The sequence below is a fragment of the Schistosoma haematobium genome, chromosome 7 (assembly GCF_000699445.3).
Source record: "Schistosoma haematobium chromosome 7, whole genome shotgun sequence".
Classification (NCBI taxonomy): domain Eukaryota; kingdom Metazoa; phylum Platyhelminthes; class Trematoda; order Strigeidida; family Schistosomatidae; genus Schistosoma; species Schistosoma haematobium.
Genome location: NC_067202.1, coordinates 14,261,480 through 14,279,149, shown reverse-complemented (window position 1 = coordinate 14,279,149; position 17,670 = coordinate 14,261,480). Strand labels below are relative to the sequence as shown.

At 35.9% G+C, this 17,670-nt stretch overlaps 1 protein-coding gene across 2 annotated transcripts in view; it reads right to left on the bottom strand.

The window, feature by feature from the left end:
* The window catches only part of HDGFRP2_1 (Hepatoma-derived growth factor- protein 2), a 68,234-nt gene that overhangs the window by 722 nt on the left and 49,842 nt on the right, over positions 1-17,670 (bottom strand). The window contains exons 2-3 of one of the 2 annotated variants that reach the window (XM_051218055.1): positions 16,096-16,208; positions 1,256-8,871 (exon numbers count right to left, since the gene is read on the bottom strand). In XM_051218055.1, coding sequence (XP_051064489.1) covers positions 16,198-16,208 — 11 coding nt within the window. In that variant the 3' untranslated portion in view covers positions 1,256-8,871; positions 16,096-16,197. Of the gene's footprint in view, positions 1-1,255; positions 16,209-17,670 lie in introns of both variants that reach the window. The other variant, XM_051218054.1, reaches the window with a different exon arrangement.

Genomic DNA, 17,670 nt, shown 5'->3' with positions numbered 1-17,670 from the left:
TCAGTTATAAATGGATTTCGCGCCAAAATCTAATACCTATTGTCGTAAATCTGATTGGTTCGTCCATAAATTATAGTCTCATCGACTAATACATTGAGAGAGTTTTAGAAAGAATAAATTTATTATTATTATTGTGAAGTTTTCAGTTAACTACTTACTAATTAAATAGAGAAGTTACATCATCATATTATTGTAAACAAAATTAAGTAACAGTCACATAATACAAAGATTCTATTTATAGAAGTGAGAACATCAAGTCAGTTCTACTGTACGAAGCTCAGTCTTGGAGAACTAATACAACCATCATCAAGAACGTACAAGTATTTATTAATAGTTGTCTACGCAAGATACTCAACATCCATTGGCCAGATACCATCAGTAACAGCCTACTGTGAGAGAGAACAAACCAGCTTCCAGATGAATGGGAAATTAGGAAAAGTCGATGGAAATGGATAGGACATACATTGCAGAAATCATTAAACTGCATCACGAGGCAAGCCCCAACTTGGAATCCTGAATGGAATCGGAAAAGACCAAAGCTAAAGAACGCATTACTTTGGGAAATGGAAGCAGATCTGGAAAGGATGAATTACAACTGGAAGGAGGTGGAAAGGATTGCCCAGGACAGTGTTGGATGGAGAATGCTGGTGAGTGACCTATGCTCCTTCACGAGTAGTCACAGGCATAAGTAAGTAACTCTACTATACGGAGTTGAAACTTCGAGAACTATCATAACCATCGTTCAAAAGGTACAAGTATTTATAAGCAATTGTCTAGATAAGATACTCAATATCCATTGACCGGAAACCACCAGCGATAGCATACTGTAAGAGAGCACAAACCAGCTTCCAGTTGAAGAGAAAATTAAGAAAAGACGTTGTAGGTAAATAGGACACACATTACGGAAACCCTTAAACTGCATCACGAATCAAGCGCTAACTTAGAATCCTGAAGGAAAACGAATAAGAGGAAGACAAAAGAACACACTGCGTTAGAAATCAGAAGCAGAAATGAAAAGGATCAACAGATACTGGAAAGGATTACTCAGGACAAAGTTAGATGGAGAATGTTGGTGGTTGGCATACGCTCCTCCATGAGGAATAACAGGCGTAAGTAAGTTACATACAGAATAACACATGTTATTGAAGTGTAATTAATATTTTAAAAGTATTTTCCGGGACTATTTTATAGGTTATTTTTATATTATCATCCCATGTTCGTTCATAAAAGGTTTTAACAATAAAACTTTATTCACTTGGAATTGTTTTACATTAATCTTCCCATTGATATTTAGGACTGAGAATTGATTAGTCTCTTATTGGTATATGTGCATACTGTGCGTATCGCCTCGATATTGCCTTCCATCCAGCTGACGCGTTTTCTTAGGGGGCCACACCCCGAGTTTTTGACCTAAAGGTCTGATCCACAAAGTAGTGAAGCAACGTAAGGAGATGCAGTCCTATGGTAGCCGGTGACCAACGGTTGATTCGTACGCCATTTGTTCCTCTAAGATCCTGGAACCCATGTGCACCATTCGTTTGGAATGAGGGTTTTCCAACTTCCTTAGATGGATTCTTCATATCCACCAACCTGATTCAAGCGCCAGGCATTCACTTTTCGTCCTCTTAATTTCATAAATAACACCCGCGTAGTGCAGAAAACAGTGAATAGGACTTCCCTGACAATGGCTATATCCACGTGCCCATGTGAAAGTATTTGTAGAGGGACAGCTGACACTCCCCACCTTCAACCGTACCACGGTATTTGATAGCTATTCCTAGACTGTTCACTTCAAATTACCGATCATTCAATATTTATCATCAATATCAACTAAGAAGTAAGAATGAACTTATTGTATTCAATATTCAAAATCATTGAATGAAGACAATTTCAGCCTATAATAAATTATCTTTAATAACAAAAGACATTAGAAACAAAAGATTAAATTGATCAATAAAACATTCATTTCTATTTTATCCAAGAAACTGGAAAAAAACAAAACAACAACAAAAAAACATCTTAAAAACTAACACAAAGAAAAAAGTATACAAAGTTACAACTGTTGATTCCAATTCAATTATTGATTTTTCTTGATAACAATCATAATAGATGAGTATTGTTACAGTTCTACATGTGTGTGTGTGCATGTGTGTCGATGTTAACTAACATCTTGCTTACTGAAATGATAAATGAAAACTAGAAAAACAGAGAGTGGGGGGGGGAGAGGGGGAGAGAGAGAGACTAGATCATGTGTTCATCATTACATTCCTAACTATACAAGATCAAAATGAATTTTTATCTTTTATAGAAGAAGAAAAAAAGTTTTGTTTATATTCATTCTGACGTCTATAATCATTTTATTTTAGTAAGTTCTATTCATGAATCAATTAAAATTTGATTGGAAACAAATAATCAAGTTGGAATTTGTATAAATTTATATTATTTTGGAACTTTGGATTTGATACAGATGTGAAAGTGTGAATTAGCAAAGCAAGAACAAACAGCATATCTACCAGTGGAGTTCAACCAGGTCTGTTGTGAGATAGAAACTCACTGAAGATAGTGGTGTACGCTGGCGCAACTTCGTGGATTGGTTGAACTTAGACATTAACACCGTTGGATGCCGGCTCAGAGGTTTAGTTGGTTAAGCGCCTGGCACGAGACTGATAGGTCCTGGGTTCGAATCTCGTGGATGCGCACTCCTGAGGAGTCCCATACTAGGACGAAACGGCCTTCCAGTGATTCCAGGTTTTCTGTGGTGGTCTAGCTTCAATTGACTCATGATTTAAATCCGTGAAATATCTACGAGTGAAAAAAACATCTGGAACTCAAAACAAATGTCTTTCAACTAACATCAAAGTCAAAATTTTCAATACAAATATTAAGGGAGTTTTATTGTATGGGGCGGAAACTTGAAGAATTACGAAAGTCATCATCCAGAAGATACAAGTGTTTACTGATAGTTGTTTAAGCAAAATACTTCGAATCCGTTGACCAGACACTAATAGCAACAATCTACTGTGGGAGAGAACAAACCAGATTCCAGTGTAAGAAGTGCTGGAGGTGGATAGAACATACATTGAGGAAAACACTCGACCGGGTTACAAGGCAAACCCTCACTTAGAATTCTCAAGGCCAAAGGAAAAGAGAAAGACCAAAGAACACATTACGCTGAGGAATGGAGACAGGCATGAGAGGAATGAACAAGAATTGGATAGGACTAAAAAGGAAGGTTCAGGATAGAATGGGTTGGAGAATGGTTGTCTAAGGCCTATGCTCCATTGGGAGTAACAAGCGTAAGTAAGTGGACGTACTCCAAACTAAAGATGTATATATTGCACACTAATTCAATCTGTATTACTCTGTGGGTGTGAAAAATGATTTTCGAAAGTAAGAGGTATGTGTAGACTAAGAGTTTTTGATGATATATGTCCACAGAGTATTTCTTGAATTTCGTGAAACGACATTTTGAGTGATGTTAAGGATAATTCACAAAGATAGCGTATTGGTTGATGATGTTATGAATTATAATCAACTGAGGTGATTAGGATACATTTTACGGATATCTAAAAACCACTAACCTCAACGGACAAAGTGTGTTGGAATAAAAGTAGGTTTGAAAAAAGTTAATGGTAGTCAAACTAAAAAAGTGCATCTATCCATAAAGTTCCTGACTGTTGATTTAAGCCATGTTCATAGATGCAGACTATCTAGTTAGAGTTAGACAGATAACCATGGTTATTGTTTAGAGACTTCCAGTAAAGTGGCATAAGATTGATCACAATAATGTAGATTTATCCACTCTTTATCCACCTGTTGATCTTGGATTCTAGTATTCCTGTAGTACGAGGAAATGAATCATTCAACACAATGCTATGAAAATAAATTCCATTAACAGATACTAGCCTGTGATCCAAAGCATCTTCCAATGAAACAAACTACTACAAACAAAATTTATGCATCATAAATATACGTTGTTCAATATACAAATCCGAGCGTACATATTTAGTCAGTCAGTCACAACGTAAAACCTCATACATATAAACATCGGTCATGTCGGTTCAAGTTGACATACACCATCGCCACACAGAGATGAAATTTTCAGGCCAAATCCCAGAGTAATGCTGATAGTAACAGTACCAGTGTAGTGAACACGAACACCAGTGGGGACAAACGAATGTGTTTAACACAAACAGGACTTGTTAATAAAATCTAACAATCAAATAGTAAATACGTAATTCGCAAAATGTTCATCAGTTGTCTCATAATGACTCAGAATTCATTGTTCTTGCATTTTCATAAAAATTGCATTCTGTTTCGATTCTTTACTGTTCGATCCTCTTGTCTCTCTGCTGTCAGAACTTCTGTTCACGACTAACATCATATACTACTTATGTCAATATAAGTAGCACACACCACACCAGTACTAATAGGAAAGATTGGGTATTGAAGATACGATTCCAAAAGAAAATATAAATCAGCGAAATAAAAATACAAAACAAAAAACACGAGGAATTTAAGAGCTCAGAATTTGGGGGAAGACAAAGAACGGATGCAAATGCACCATTCTAAACGGTTTGAAGCCATGTCATTCAAAATCTCCAACCATCGGTTACGATAATCACACAGACCTCAACCCGATAGTCAAAATCTATTAACATGTCTCAGTCCATTTATCGGTGACTTCATGAACTGGTGTCATGTTTTGAATTGATTGCCACTAGTTTTCTTTTGGCCCACTCCTACACCAGAAAACATCGGCTGTCGAGGTAGGCGATGGTTGGGTATACGAAACATATGTCACAACCACCTTAGTTTATAAAGATTTAGTACATTGTCAGCTGTTTTCCCGTCCTTACGTAGTACCTTATTCCTAGCCCAGGCATTGCTCACTCGGTGGTCACAAAATACACGAGAAATGCTTAAAAGAGACCTATGATAGAATACCAGAAACGTACGAATATCCTCTATCTTTAATGACCATGTTTTGCCTCCATAAAGTGAAACGGAGAGAACCGTTGTACAGTAAACTTATCTTTTGGCTGACAAACGGATATCTAGCCTACGCTACAAGTGGGTCAAGTTGGCAAAAGCTAATCGAGTATTTTGAATCCCTGTAGAGATTTGGTCAGACACCAGATCATCAGGATTGGTAGAACTCTTAAAATAATGTAAGCGGTATATGCTTTCAACTTATTTATTCTCTGTCATTAATTCAGGCGATGACGCAAGTTAACCCTGAAGTAACATTTTACATTTAGAGGAGAAAACAGCATCCCAAACATGCTAGGATAGTTGCTTAAGGTAGTCAAAAGACCCTGTATTTTGTCAGTGTCTTCACCAAATAGTGTCATTTCTAAAAGCATATCTATTCAAAAGTTAAATAAAAATGGGGAAAGAGGACAACCTTGTCGAATACAATTTGAAGCAACCGATTCCGATGTCAGTTCTCCATAAGCCTTGACTGGACCAGTAGTGTACGATCAGAGAGCCTGTACAAGTTTAATCTACTTCTTTGACACGACTTTCAATATCAGACTCTAGTACAAATCCTCACAGTCGAACGCCGCCCTAAGGTCAAGGAATATAACTATAGTCTGTTGTTGGAAAGTATATATGTTCCAGAATGTGCCGAAGGGTGAATATTTGGCCCATACATCCACATCCAGGTCTGAAACCAGCCTGATTTTTTCATGTCACTCTTCATGTGCTCTAGTTAGAAGTTGAAATATTATCGAGGCTAATATTTTAGACACTATATAATTAAAAGTGATTCCTTTGTGACTATCAGAAGAGGATTTTTGTCCTTTGTAAAAGACTGGAACGATCAGCGATCGAGGCCAGCCAGATGGGATTAAGTTCAATCTCCAGATTTTAGCTTATTGGTGTCCATTTATAAATGTTTATTACAATGATCTCAGAAATAGGTTCCCAAAGCTTTGGTATGGCGTTGTCTGTTCTTGGTTTTGATTGCTTCTGCTTAGTTGTTTTCCACTTGGTTACAATAACCAATGGTTAAAGACTTTGAATGAGATCGCTTAGAATGGTTCAGGTGTATTCATTTTTGTCATCCGTTTTCAGACAGATTATAAGTTTCTAAACTTCTCATCACTTTTTATTGCTTTTATTTCACTAATCTATACTTTGTTCTGAAGTCGAATCTTCAATGCCTATTCTTCTCTGTTACCAACAATACTGTTATTTTCCTTGCTACTCTTGGATTTGGCCTAATAATTTCATCTTGTAGTGCTCATGTGGTATGGCAACTTGAACCGATGTATTCATATGCAAGGTTGTACACTGCGACTGGATATTTTAAGAAATCGTACCCTGTACATTTATGTCGGATAAATTAATAACTGGTAGTTTATTTCGCATTGTTAACATTAATAAGGTGGTCGATGCTAAATAGACCCAATTGAGTTCCAAGATACAAGTAGCACATTGAAAAACTGATGTATACTAATCCAGTTTACAGGAGTCAGTTATTAACAACGTATATACCGGCAGCTCTCTGTTAGCAGCTAAGAACAATACAAGTGGTAAGTATCGATGATCGGAAAAAACGATTAGACATAGATAATATGATTTAAAAAAATAAACAATCTTCCGACCGCACTTTGTACTCCTTATTAGGGCTATAGTGTATATGATTAATTGACAGTTTGTTTGGTAAAAGAGGGATGAAAATTATGAGAAATAAATTAATTATGATTTAAATATTAAAAGTACCCAGTAGCTAAGTGGATAACGCGATGGCGTTCGAAGCGAACGGTACTAAGTTCGAGTCCCAGAGTGAACATCAACTCTGAGATGAAGGGAAATCCAGCTGATGAGTCCCAAATAGGACGAAACGCGCGTCCTGGATTCCACTGCTAGCCATTATCCATCTTTGCATACAGTACCAAGTATATGTTTACTAGAACTGGCTTTGGAAATATTAGCGAATATACAATTTATAATTTTAAAGACGTTAATCGTAAGAAAGCATAGACATTGAGAAAACCCTTTTAATATAACATGAACATACGAATAATAGACCTACAAGTTCCATCTTGCCATTTAACATTGACAAAATCACCAAAGCAGAACTCTAGAAGTTAATTGATTGAAAGTAGTGAGCATGACAAACTGACTAACCTTGGTCACGTCGTATTTGGCACTTATTGGTAATGGTCCACCTGTAATCTTGAAGGGATTATGTTATATATATATATATATATATATATATTCCTATTGTTTAACTATTGAGTAATTAGATTATGCATATTCATATTCCTTTTATTCTAAGCTTTATTTTGACCTGTAGATTATTATCGTACGATTTACTATTCTTAAATTATACTCAGTTTATTAATTAGTCTTCCACGTTCACAACCAATTTTTGACTTGATCTTATATAAACATTAATTCTTATTTTATGGTGTAATGTGGTCTGTTTGGCTGCTTTAGAAACCAAGTATGTTTGAAATGAATGATTCGTATAGTGGAAGCTGGTATTGGTGTTCTGAACTCAACGGGCAGGACTAGAAAGAAAACAAATCAATAAGGACTCTAGGCTGATCATGCTGGTCAATACGTCATTGGATTAGTACAGTGATGGGATTGCAGAAGTTGTATTCCAATTGGCTAGTAAATCACGCGATAATTCAGTTCAGTTACACCTGTTACTCCTCGTGAAGGAGTATAGGTCACTCACCAGCATTCTCCATCCAACACTGTCCTGGGCAATCCTTTCCACCTCCTTCCAGTTGTAATTCATCCTTTCCAGATCTGCTTCCATTTCCCAAAGTAATGCGTTCTTTAGCTTTGGTCTTTTCCGATTCCATTCAGGATTCCAAGTTGGGGCTTGCCTCGTGATGCAGTTTAATGATTTCTGCAATGTATGTCCTATCCATTTCCATCGACTTTTCCTAATTTCCCATTCATCTGGAAGCTGGTTTGTTCTCTCTCACAGTAGGCTGTTACTGATGGTATCTGGCCAATGGATGTTGAGTATCTTGCGTAGACAACTATTAATAAATACTTGTACGTTCTTGATGATGGTTGTATTAGTTCTCCAAGACTGAGCTTCGTACAGTAGAACTGACATGATGTTCTCACTTCTATAAATATAATCTTTGTATTATGCGATAATTAGCCGGGCAAAAATCACGATAGATCACTGCTTCCTATCGGTGGATTCAGACTCTCTTCACCATATTGTACAGTTTGAGTATATTAACCAAGCCATGCAATCCCCAATAATCAGTTCGTAGTAAATGGCCGTAGGTATGGAATGTATTATGCACCTTCCAAGTGCAAAGTACTTTTACAAGACTGGAAGGACCTTAAACTTAAATTCACTCTAGATGGTGAGAAGTTAGAAGCAGCTGAAAGGTTTGTGTATCTGTGTATGTGCTGGCGGTGGCGTAAGTGATGAGATCAACTCACGTATAGTGAAAGCCAAACCGGCTTATATCAATCTGAGCCATCTTTGGCGCCTTCGTAATGTTAGTCTAACTGTAAAAGGTCAGATCTTCAACGTGTAGGTGAGAGCAGTTTAGCCTCATGCTTGTGAAACCTGGCCTCTACATATTAAGGATGTTAAACGACTCTCCATGTTTGGTTATTATTGTCTGCGAAGCATTACTAACATCTAATGGCTACACCATGTTAGTATTGTAGAGGTCTGTCATCGTATGTTCGGGTAAAGGGGCAATAATTCAATTGGTGTCACTATCTTAAACCATCGATTTCGGTGACTTGAACATATTTTACGAATGTCATCCCAGAGAATTCCATGAGACCGAAGGTCCTGGGTTCGACTTCTGCCTACGAGATCCCTGATATGCACTCCTGATGAGTCTTATACTAGGACGAAACAGCCATCTAGTGAATTCAGGTAAAGAAAAAGAATTAATTAAATAAATTCTACAATTATGAATTATCATTTCTTCCGAATAAAAAAGAGACAAACAAAAATAGGAAAAAGAAAAACAACAAATTACTGTTTTCATCTATTAGTGATGTCATCAACATATTGATATCTATACAAATAATGATCATAGTTTTGAAAGACTGTATGGTGAAAAAAAAGAAAAATCCTTACATTATTATTCAATAATTTCTCTTTGAAATGAATATAAATCTAGAGAGAGAGAGAGGGGGGAATGGTACAATCATTCTCTTTTAATTAGTTGTAATCATAACCCCGCCTGTAGCTTTTCTAAAGTTACTACCGGTCCCAAGCCCCGCTAAAAGAGGAGGGTTGGGTATGGGGTTAACTACCGTATCCTATAGAAAACTAACTCGATAAAAAACGCTAACCAAAAAAGTAGTTGTCATCAACAAACGGAGACAGAGAGAGAGAGAGAGCGGGAAAGAGACTGTTAAAACTATACATATTACATCAAGTTATCAGATTACATCAGCATAATAAACAGGAAATGATATAAAAGATTAAAATAAATTATAATAGAAAATGACAAAATACAAACATTTAAACATTGAGAATAAGATATGAAAATCACTGAATGGTAATGTATACATAATTAAATGCTGGAATTCAAGATTGTAAACAACATCTAAGCCATCATGATTGATTCCTAATCCTTTTAATGAACCTCTTTAATTGTTGATTATAATTTGACTATGCGAATAATCTGAACTACATAGTAGTGCTAGTAGTAGTGTAAGTAGTCTGTATGGACCAACATGGTTGAAGTATTGTATAAATATTTGTAGAAAACAAATGATAATTGATTTTCTTATGATCTCTAAAGGAGATTACTTGATTTGCCAATGATATGAGAAAAAAATAGTGTCTGATAAGACAAAAGAGAAGAATAAAATGATACATTTATATATGAATGATATGGTAAACAAATAGTGATGAATTCATGAGTCAACTGAAACTAGACCACCATGGAAAACCTGGAAACAGTGGACGACCGTTTCGTCCTAGTATGGGACTCCTCAGGAGTGCGCATCCACGATCCCGCCCCCCAAGAGATTCGAACCCAGGACCTATCCAGGTTTTCCATGGTGGTCTAGCTTCAATTAACTCATCATTTCAACCAGTGAAATTTCTAAAATCTCCACAAAACACATTCTGAAAATAGTGATGAGACTATAATTTATGGACGACATTTGAGGGACACTAAAGTGACCTTGAGTATATCCATCCTACTAACTAAAACTATGTGAGGCCTTATAAACTAGTGTGAGAAATCACAATTATGATTTACAGTTGATGGTTAGGGTTTTCATCACTAACTAATATAATCTATAATGCCCAAAACACTATTTAGCCAAAAATAAATGAATGAATTCCGCACCCAAATCGAAAACCGGTTATTCTAAATCTGATTAGATCATCCAAGCAGTTAATTGATTAGAATATCAAAGACTCTAAGATATTAACCATCTTTTTTTCTCTGTCAATCATCTGTAACATATAATCACAATTTAAGAAACCTTAATTGGCGAGACCATCATTTGTGGACGAACAATAATAGGTCTTAGATTCATTTACCCATTTGGCTAAATAGAGTCCTAGCATTATAGCTGATGTCAGTTCATGATGAAAACCCTAAATCTAATTCTTAACCCTAACCATCAACTGTAAATCATAATCCTTATTCTACAAACTGCTTTATAACCATCATTTAGTCGTAGTATGTAGACAGAAACTCTCATGGTCAGTCTGGCGTCGCTCAAAGATCATCCATAAATTATAGTCTTATCCCTTAACTAGCTTAATGATAACCGTCAAATCAATTAATCTTAAGTAATAATCAGCTTAATGTATTACAAACAAAACTAAATATTAATCCGTGTAAATAGTATAGAAATTTAATGCAATCGAAAAATCATTGCAATTTGAGATGGTGGTTCGAGATAGTCAACAGAAAACCTTGAACCCGAGTTTCGTGCTATTTGCCATTCATCAACAAGATGTATCTGTAATCTTGAGGAAACTGATGCTCCCTAACGGATTCAATCCCGTGTCAACTGGCTTCATAGTCAGAAATGTTACCACTAGGTTATTCGGGCCGTAACTGACCACCTGTAGGACTGAGATGTATTTACAATTGATTGATCACTTGGTGGTGATCAATGTCATGTGTGTCAGGTCCTTCTTAGTGTAAATCAAATATTATCAGTAAGTCAGTTTACCACGTTGGACTAATCACATATATGCATCGGTCCAAATTGCCATACCTCATTAGAACAACAAGATGAACACCGAATCTATAGTAGTTAATTCAATGGTGATAATATATAAAAGAAAGATTGCATAGAAAGAAAAATATAAAGCAATTTTAATCTCACGATTTAAGGGAAGATAAATACTATCGACCAAGAAGTTACAATGCGGTCACTAGTCTAGGTGATTCAACATAGCATTCAATTTGCACTAAATAGGACTTGACACACATGACATTGATAATCTTTTTGATGGAGTTTTGTTTTTTGAGCTGAATGATTTGATTGTGGAGATTTCATCGTTCTTTTGAATGATATCATCCGCACAAACACAAATGATGTTGTTCAGTAGAACGATGAAAGCTCCACAATGAAATCATCTAGTTCAGAAAATAAAACTCCATCATAATCATCCACCTGAACTACAAATCTTCTCGATCATTTCTTGATCATCACATATAATTGATTCAAGGTAATGCAAATCAGTAATTAATCATCTTCTTTCTGAGTTCATTCGCCAACTTATCAAGTTATAGATTGTTGAGGTTGTTCAATGAAAATAGAATTCATGCATTTGCTAACTCAAGGTTGAACTGAGTAATCTGCCGCGTTAAGGTCTTTTACTAGATAGAGACAATAATCTCATATATATATTAGTGGGTAGACGTTTCACGGATGTAACAGAGTCCTTATCATTTATCTTTATGTTCTTACTTGTGTTGACCTATACACAGGATCCTAGTACCAACTCAGTTAAGTATTGTGAGAAAAAAATCTTTTTTTATTAATTTTCTGACGTTTCGTAACTCAATGCAAGCTACTTCTTCAGAGAATAAATTAGATCATATTTGATCTGAATAAAAAATGTCTTCACTATTTTGACAAGCATTTTAGCAAAACAAAAAACAAATTCACAAGGATCAACAGAAAAATACAAAATGTTTCACATATCTAAACTATAAAGCAAAAAAAAAGGAAAATATACTATGGATATATGATCAAATAGTGTATAGTATTTAATTAGAATTCAATAATGACTAACAATGGCATTTAAGGCATGTGTTTCAGCCTATTTAATTGAAACTTATAGACTGAATGTATCTGCCATAGTCCAGTGTTAATGTTTACTTTGAGACTTGAAACCAATGCCTTCTGCTTAACTATTGAATTCAGATAACCGCTGGATTGTGTAATAAGGATGAATTGTAATGATTATGTATTTAATAACAATTAACCAGTTAATAATAATACTATATAATTAATAATCAATTGAATTAACCTGGATGTCAGTCCAATGTTCTTGTATTTTATCCAATAAACCACTTTAACAAGCTTGGATGGATGGAGAGAGAGAGTTTAGAAGTGAATAGAGTTATAGTAATATAATATCACTATTGTCTTTAAATCTATCACCCTGTATACTTTATCCATAACAAATATAATATTACTGATATGACCTTTAACAACTTGTCATTGTCTACATATTTATTATGATTGTCTCTTCCTTTGACCTAATTGCACAATCCTAAATTTTTTATTGGTTAATAAATTGGATTGGTTTCAATGTGCTTTTTATTGATCATTGACTAAATTCAATGCCAAGTAATTCTCTGGTCTTTTTATTATCTCTATTCAAACTTTTAACATTCTGTCACATTTGAAAATGTATCTATAATCATCCATTTAAATTGATATAAACGAAGATATATTATGGAGTTCAACAGTTAACCGGTATTCATGTAGACAAAGATGAAGAGTAGTTCCGTCATATCGGATGACGTCGATTAAAATATGAAGACTGTCGAAGCTTCATGGAATATATGTATATATAATCCCACAGAATTTATAATTGACTGATAACTGGACGGTGATCATTATAATGTGTGTTAGTTCCTTATAAGTATTGATCGACTTCCATCAATCAAATAGAAATGTGGTCACCAGTCCCAATGACTAGATATGGCACGCACTATGTTAAGATGTAAAGTAGTGAGGTTTGGAGGTAGTCGATAGAACATCATGATTGACCCATTTCTCCGTTTTAGTTGATGCTTTTAAGGAAGATGTACTAGTAATCTTGATAAAACTGACGAACCCTCGTGGATTTGAACATGTGTGACCAAGCTTGATAATCTGAGACATTCGAGCGGCGTGACTAACCTGTAGCCTATTCGTGAGGACTTTGAACGTAACTCTGAGAAACTTGGTATGAAATCCACCAAGGAATATCAATTCTTTCAATGTTACAGGTACACCTTGTTGATAAGTGCCAAAAAACACGAAACCTAGGTTACGTTTCATTCCTACTACCTCCGATCCTCACCTTACATAATAAAACAATAGAATTACTGCGGTGTAACTTACATTTAATCATAAAAAACTAGCAGAAACAATCGATACATAGAATAGATAGAGATTTAGATGACCAGTTCAATATGGGGAAAAGAACATTGACTACAACAGTACTCACGACAGCTTGCCAATAGTATGCGGGTAAAATAATTGAGCACTAAAATTTTGTTTACTTATAAGTAATATATATAACTATGTTTTAAAAACTCCACAGCACTCTTATGACCTAAAGTTTTCGAATTAGTTTATGTTATAGATGTTCTCATGAATTGAAATGACTTCAAATTATACCGACCAGTAGGATAAATTTAAGATAGAGTCACACATTAAAAGTATGAAATTCAACTAGAATAACTCAACCAACAAATTTAAGTTCAAATATATTACGATTCTTTATTGTCAGCATTGTCAGAAGTTTCCAATGATTAGTGAATTTCATAGTTTAATTTATTTGAAAAACTATTTGAGATCAGGAAGAACTGGAAAGATATTTTGCATTAGTGTTAGATATCTCAATAAAGCTCATTCATAAAATCAACGTAGCGGATGCATCCATTGCTCACTGGTGACTAATTCCGTCAAATGATTTTCTGAGTTCTAGTGATAAGCGGTGACTGGTGGAGTCCGATCGTGTCGAGTGTTAACCAGGGTAGGATCTAGTGTGGTAGGGTAGTGGATTTGCATTACTAAAAAATTGCATACCAGAACAAGACAGATGACCAGTGACTTCTGGTTTTCAGTGTTTATGTAGCTAAGATCAGATTTTGATGTAAATCGTAAGGTTGTTTATTGGTTACTTGTTTCTACTCAAAGGATACTTTCACCTTAATGCATTACCAGCCAGAATTTCGGCACTTTTGCAAACTTTAAAATAGCCAGTTACCCCTTATAGTATTATTATCTTGTCACTTATACATCAGAATTAAAATTTCTCGACCGTTGTTGCTACCTTGACGTGGTGGTCAGGCTTGCCTATCGTGATGAAGCAGTCAAAGTACAAACGTGCCTCATCCATCTCAACTGACGAATTGTCACCACTTCATCAATTGATTTGCCATCCCTAACTAGTACCCGTTTCCTAACAACTGCATTACTTACTCGATGGTCCCAGGATATACGAGCAATGCTTTGAAGACACCTGTGATCGAATACTGGTAACCTACGGATATCCTCTACTCTTATCAGCCATGTTTCACAGCCACTAAAGTACGACGGAACGGACTACTGCACAGAAAACACGTCCTTTGGTTGATAGACGGATATCTCGCCTACACCATAAATGACGCAAGTTGGCGAAAGCTAGTCGAGCCTTCTGTATCCGTGCTGAGATTTCGTCACACACCAGACCACAAGGGCTGATGAGACTTCCAAGATAAGTGAAGTGGTCAACACGCTCAATTACTTCACTCCCTATCATTAGTTCGAGTGTCGATGCAGCCCGATTCTGAAGCAACATTTTGCGTTTGGAGGATGGGGAGAATCGCATGCCGAACATGCTAGCATTATTGTTTAGAGTAGTCAGAAGACTTTGCATTTTGTCAGCGTCTTCACTGAATAGAACTATGTCATCGGCATATTCGAAGTCAACAAGTGAATCTCCTGGTAGAAGTTCAACCCCTGGAAATCTACAACGTAGGACCAGACACATATAAGCATCGGTTCAAGTTGCCACACCTCATTAGCACAGCAAGATGAACAGCGGATTCATAGAAGTAGTTAATTAAATGGTGGTAATATATAAAAGAAAGATTGCATATAAAGATATAGTACAAGAAGAAATAATTAGTACGTAGAAAGATATGAAGCGATTTTAATCCCGACGGTTGTTGCTACCTTGACGTGGTGGTCGAGCTTGCCTATCGTGACGGAGAAACCAAGCTATATTGGTTGGAACAACCGTTCCTCAAGGTCCTACCATGTCAGACAGGTTGGTTGAAGAGCGGTAAGACTAAAAGACATAAACCTAAGGTCCTAAAGCGAAATCGTACTGTTGACTGTACAGAGGTGTGACAGCAGTAAGGTATTTCCTTCAAACAACCAGCAGAACAGCGATGCTGCCTTCCCACAAGGAGGGGTGGGGTTAGAAAAGGTCGACCCTAAAAATGCATATCTCCCCTGATCCCACGGATATCCGTCTCCGGCAGTAAGGTTTTTACAAGTGCGGAGCTAACACGAAAATTACTCATAAAAAGGTCGTGTGTGACCGACCTCAAGCAGTTGTCTCTTGGTCACTGTGGTCACGCTTTCAGGTCACTAAGATCACCTCTAATCCAATTCCCTTTTTAGATACCTCCAGAAGAACCCTTCCACGATGTGCGCAACCGGGAAGCGAAAACTCCCTTTATACCTCCAACAGCACTCAAGATCACTGACTGACTGAGAGCTAAAATGTAAGACTAATATGAGGGTAATAATAATAAATTTTCGATCGATTGGTGAATGAGCTGACTAAATCAAGTGAAAAGAAAATAACCAGATAAACAAAAACAAAAAAACCCGAATGAAATCATAATTAAAATTTTAAAAAATCACCATGGTTGTAAACCGACCTACCAAAGATTTCCATAAATATAAAAAAACAAACATGTAAGACATATTCCAAATGTTTCCATGGTATTGTTTCAATGTTGATATGTGTTTACGTTAGAATTGATTTCAACAAATATCTAGAAATGTAAAGTAATCAGTGAAAATATATTTAATTATTATTTGTAAAGTGGAAGTAGTACATAAATAAAGAATTGAATTAAATTAATTGTTCATTCAATTACTTAAATATGAGGTCAGTCAGTCAGTAACAGCGTTGAACTCCGTACATACGTACATCAGTTCGAGTTGCCATACCGCATTAGCATAGAGATGCAGTTGTCGATTTAAATCCCGTAGTGGTAGAGGTAGTAAAAGTATAAGCAGTAATTGGAATATGAGGCATATAGTCTAAGTACGAGATCTAATGATACTAACTATTTAATTACTCAAATCGGAGTAGATGAAATGTGGTTTGGACCTTGAACTTAGTGATTGAAAGTTGAACCGTTTAAGCACTAACTCACTACTTTATAGGTTATTCGATTAAAATTAAACTGAAATAAATTGATGATTATGAATGAAGGAAGGATTGTGAAGACAATGATAAATTTGATGGGTTAAAACATAACGAATTTACATAGGCCGTTACTTGTATGAGTTTTTAATAAAAAGAAGAAATTTTGAATTATATGATCCCCGTAGAGACAACATTTGAAAACTCTTCAAGAAAATTCAAGGTCAATGAACCCCCCCAAAAAAACAAACAGCTATCAAATTTGTACCAAACAACATATTATCAGAATGAGTTTTGTGAAGATTTTTAGGAAATTTCACAGGTTGAAATCATGAGTCAATTGAAGCTAGACCACCATGGAAAACCTGGAAGCACTCCTGGAGTTCTAGTGAGAAGCCGTCACCAGTGGGGTTCAATCAGGTCTGTTGTGAGATATCAGCTCACTGAAGACAATGGTGGACGGTGGCGCAACTTCGTGGATTGGTTGAAGTCAGACATTAACACCGTTGGATGCCGTCTCAGTGGTCTAGTGGTTAAGTGCTCGCACGCGAAGCCAGCAGATCCTGGGTCCGAATCCCGCGGGGTGCAGGATCGTGGATGCGCACTCCTGAGGAGTCCTATACTAGGACGAAACGGCCGTCCAGTGCTTCAGTTGACAAACGACATATGACAAATCAGAAGTTACGTAATATGTAGATATAGTAGATAGATGTTCTACTTAAAAGGCGATCAAACAATATATGTCAAATGATAGAATGGATATAAAATGCCAATCAAGAATATAAATATATGGATATTACTATTCTATCTTACAACTGATGACAAATATCATGTGACAGAGCCACCTATAAGGAATCAGTTAACCAGTAACATATCTAACGAGTACTAGTAACTTTTAATTAACTGCTAGTACCTTATTAGTCTACGATATTCAAACTTCTCACTCTACCTAGGTTTTTGAGTCTAGAACGTAGTAATCAACCTGTACAAAAATATTATATTTCAAACATAAATGGTTTATATACAGACAATCCGATCATAAAATGAAAAAAGAACTAATTATACATGATCAAGATAGAAAGTGG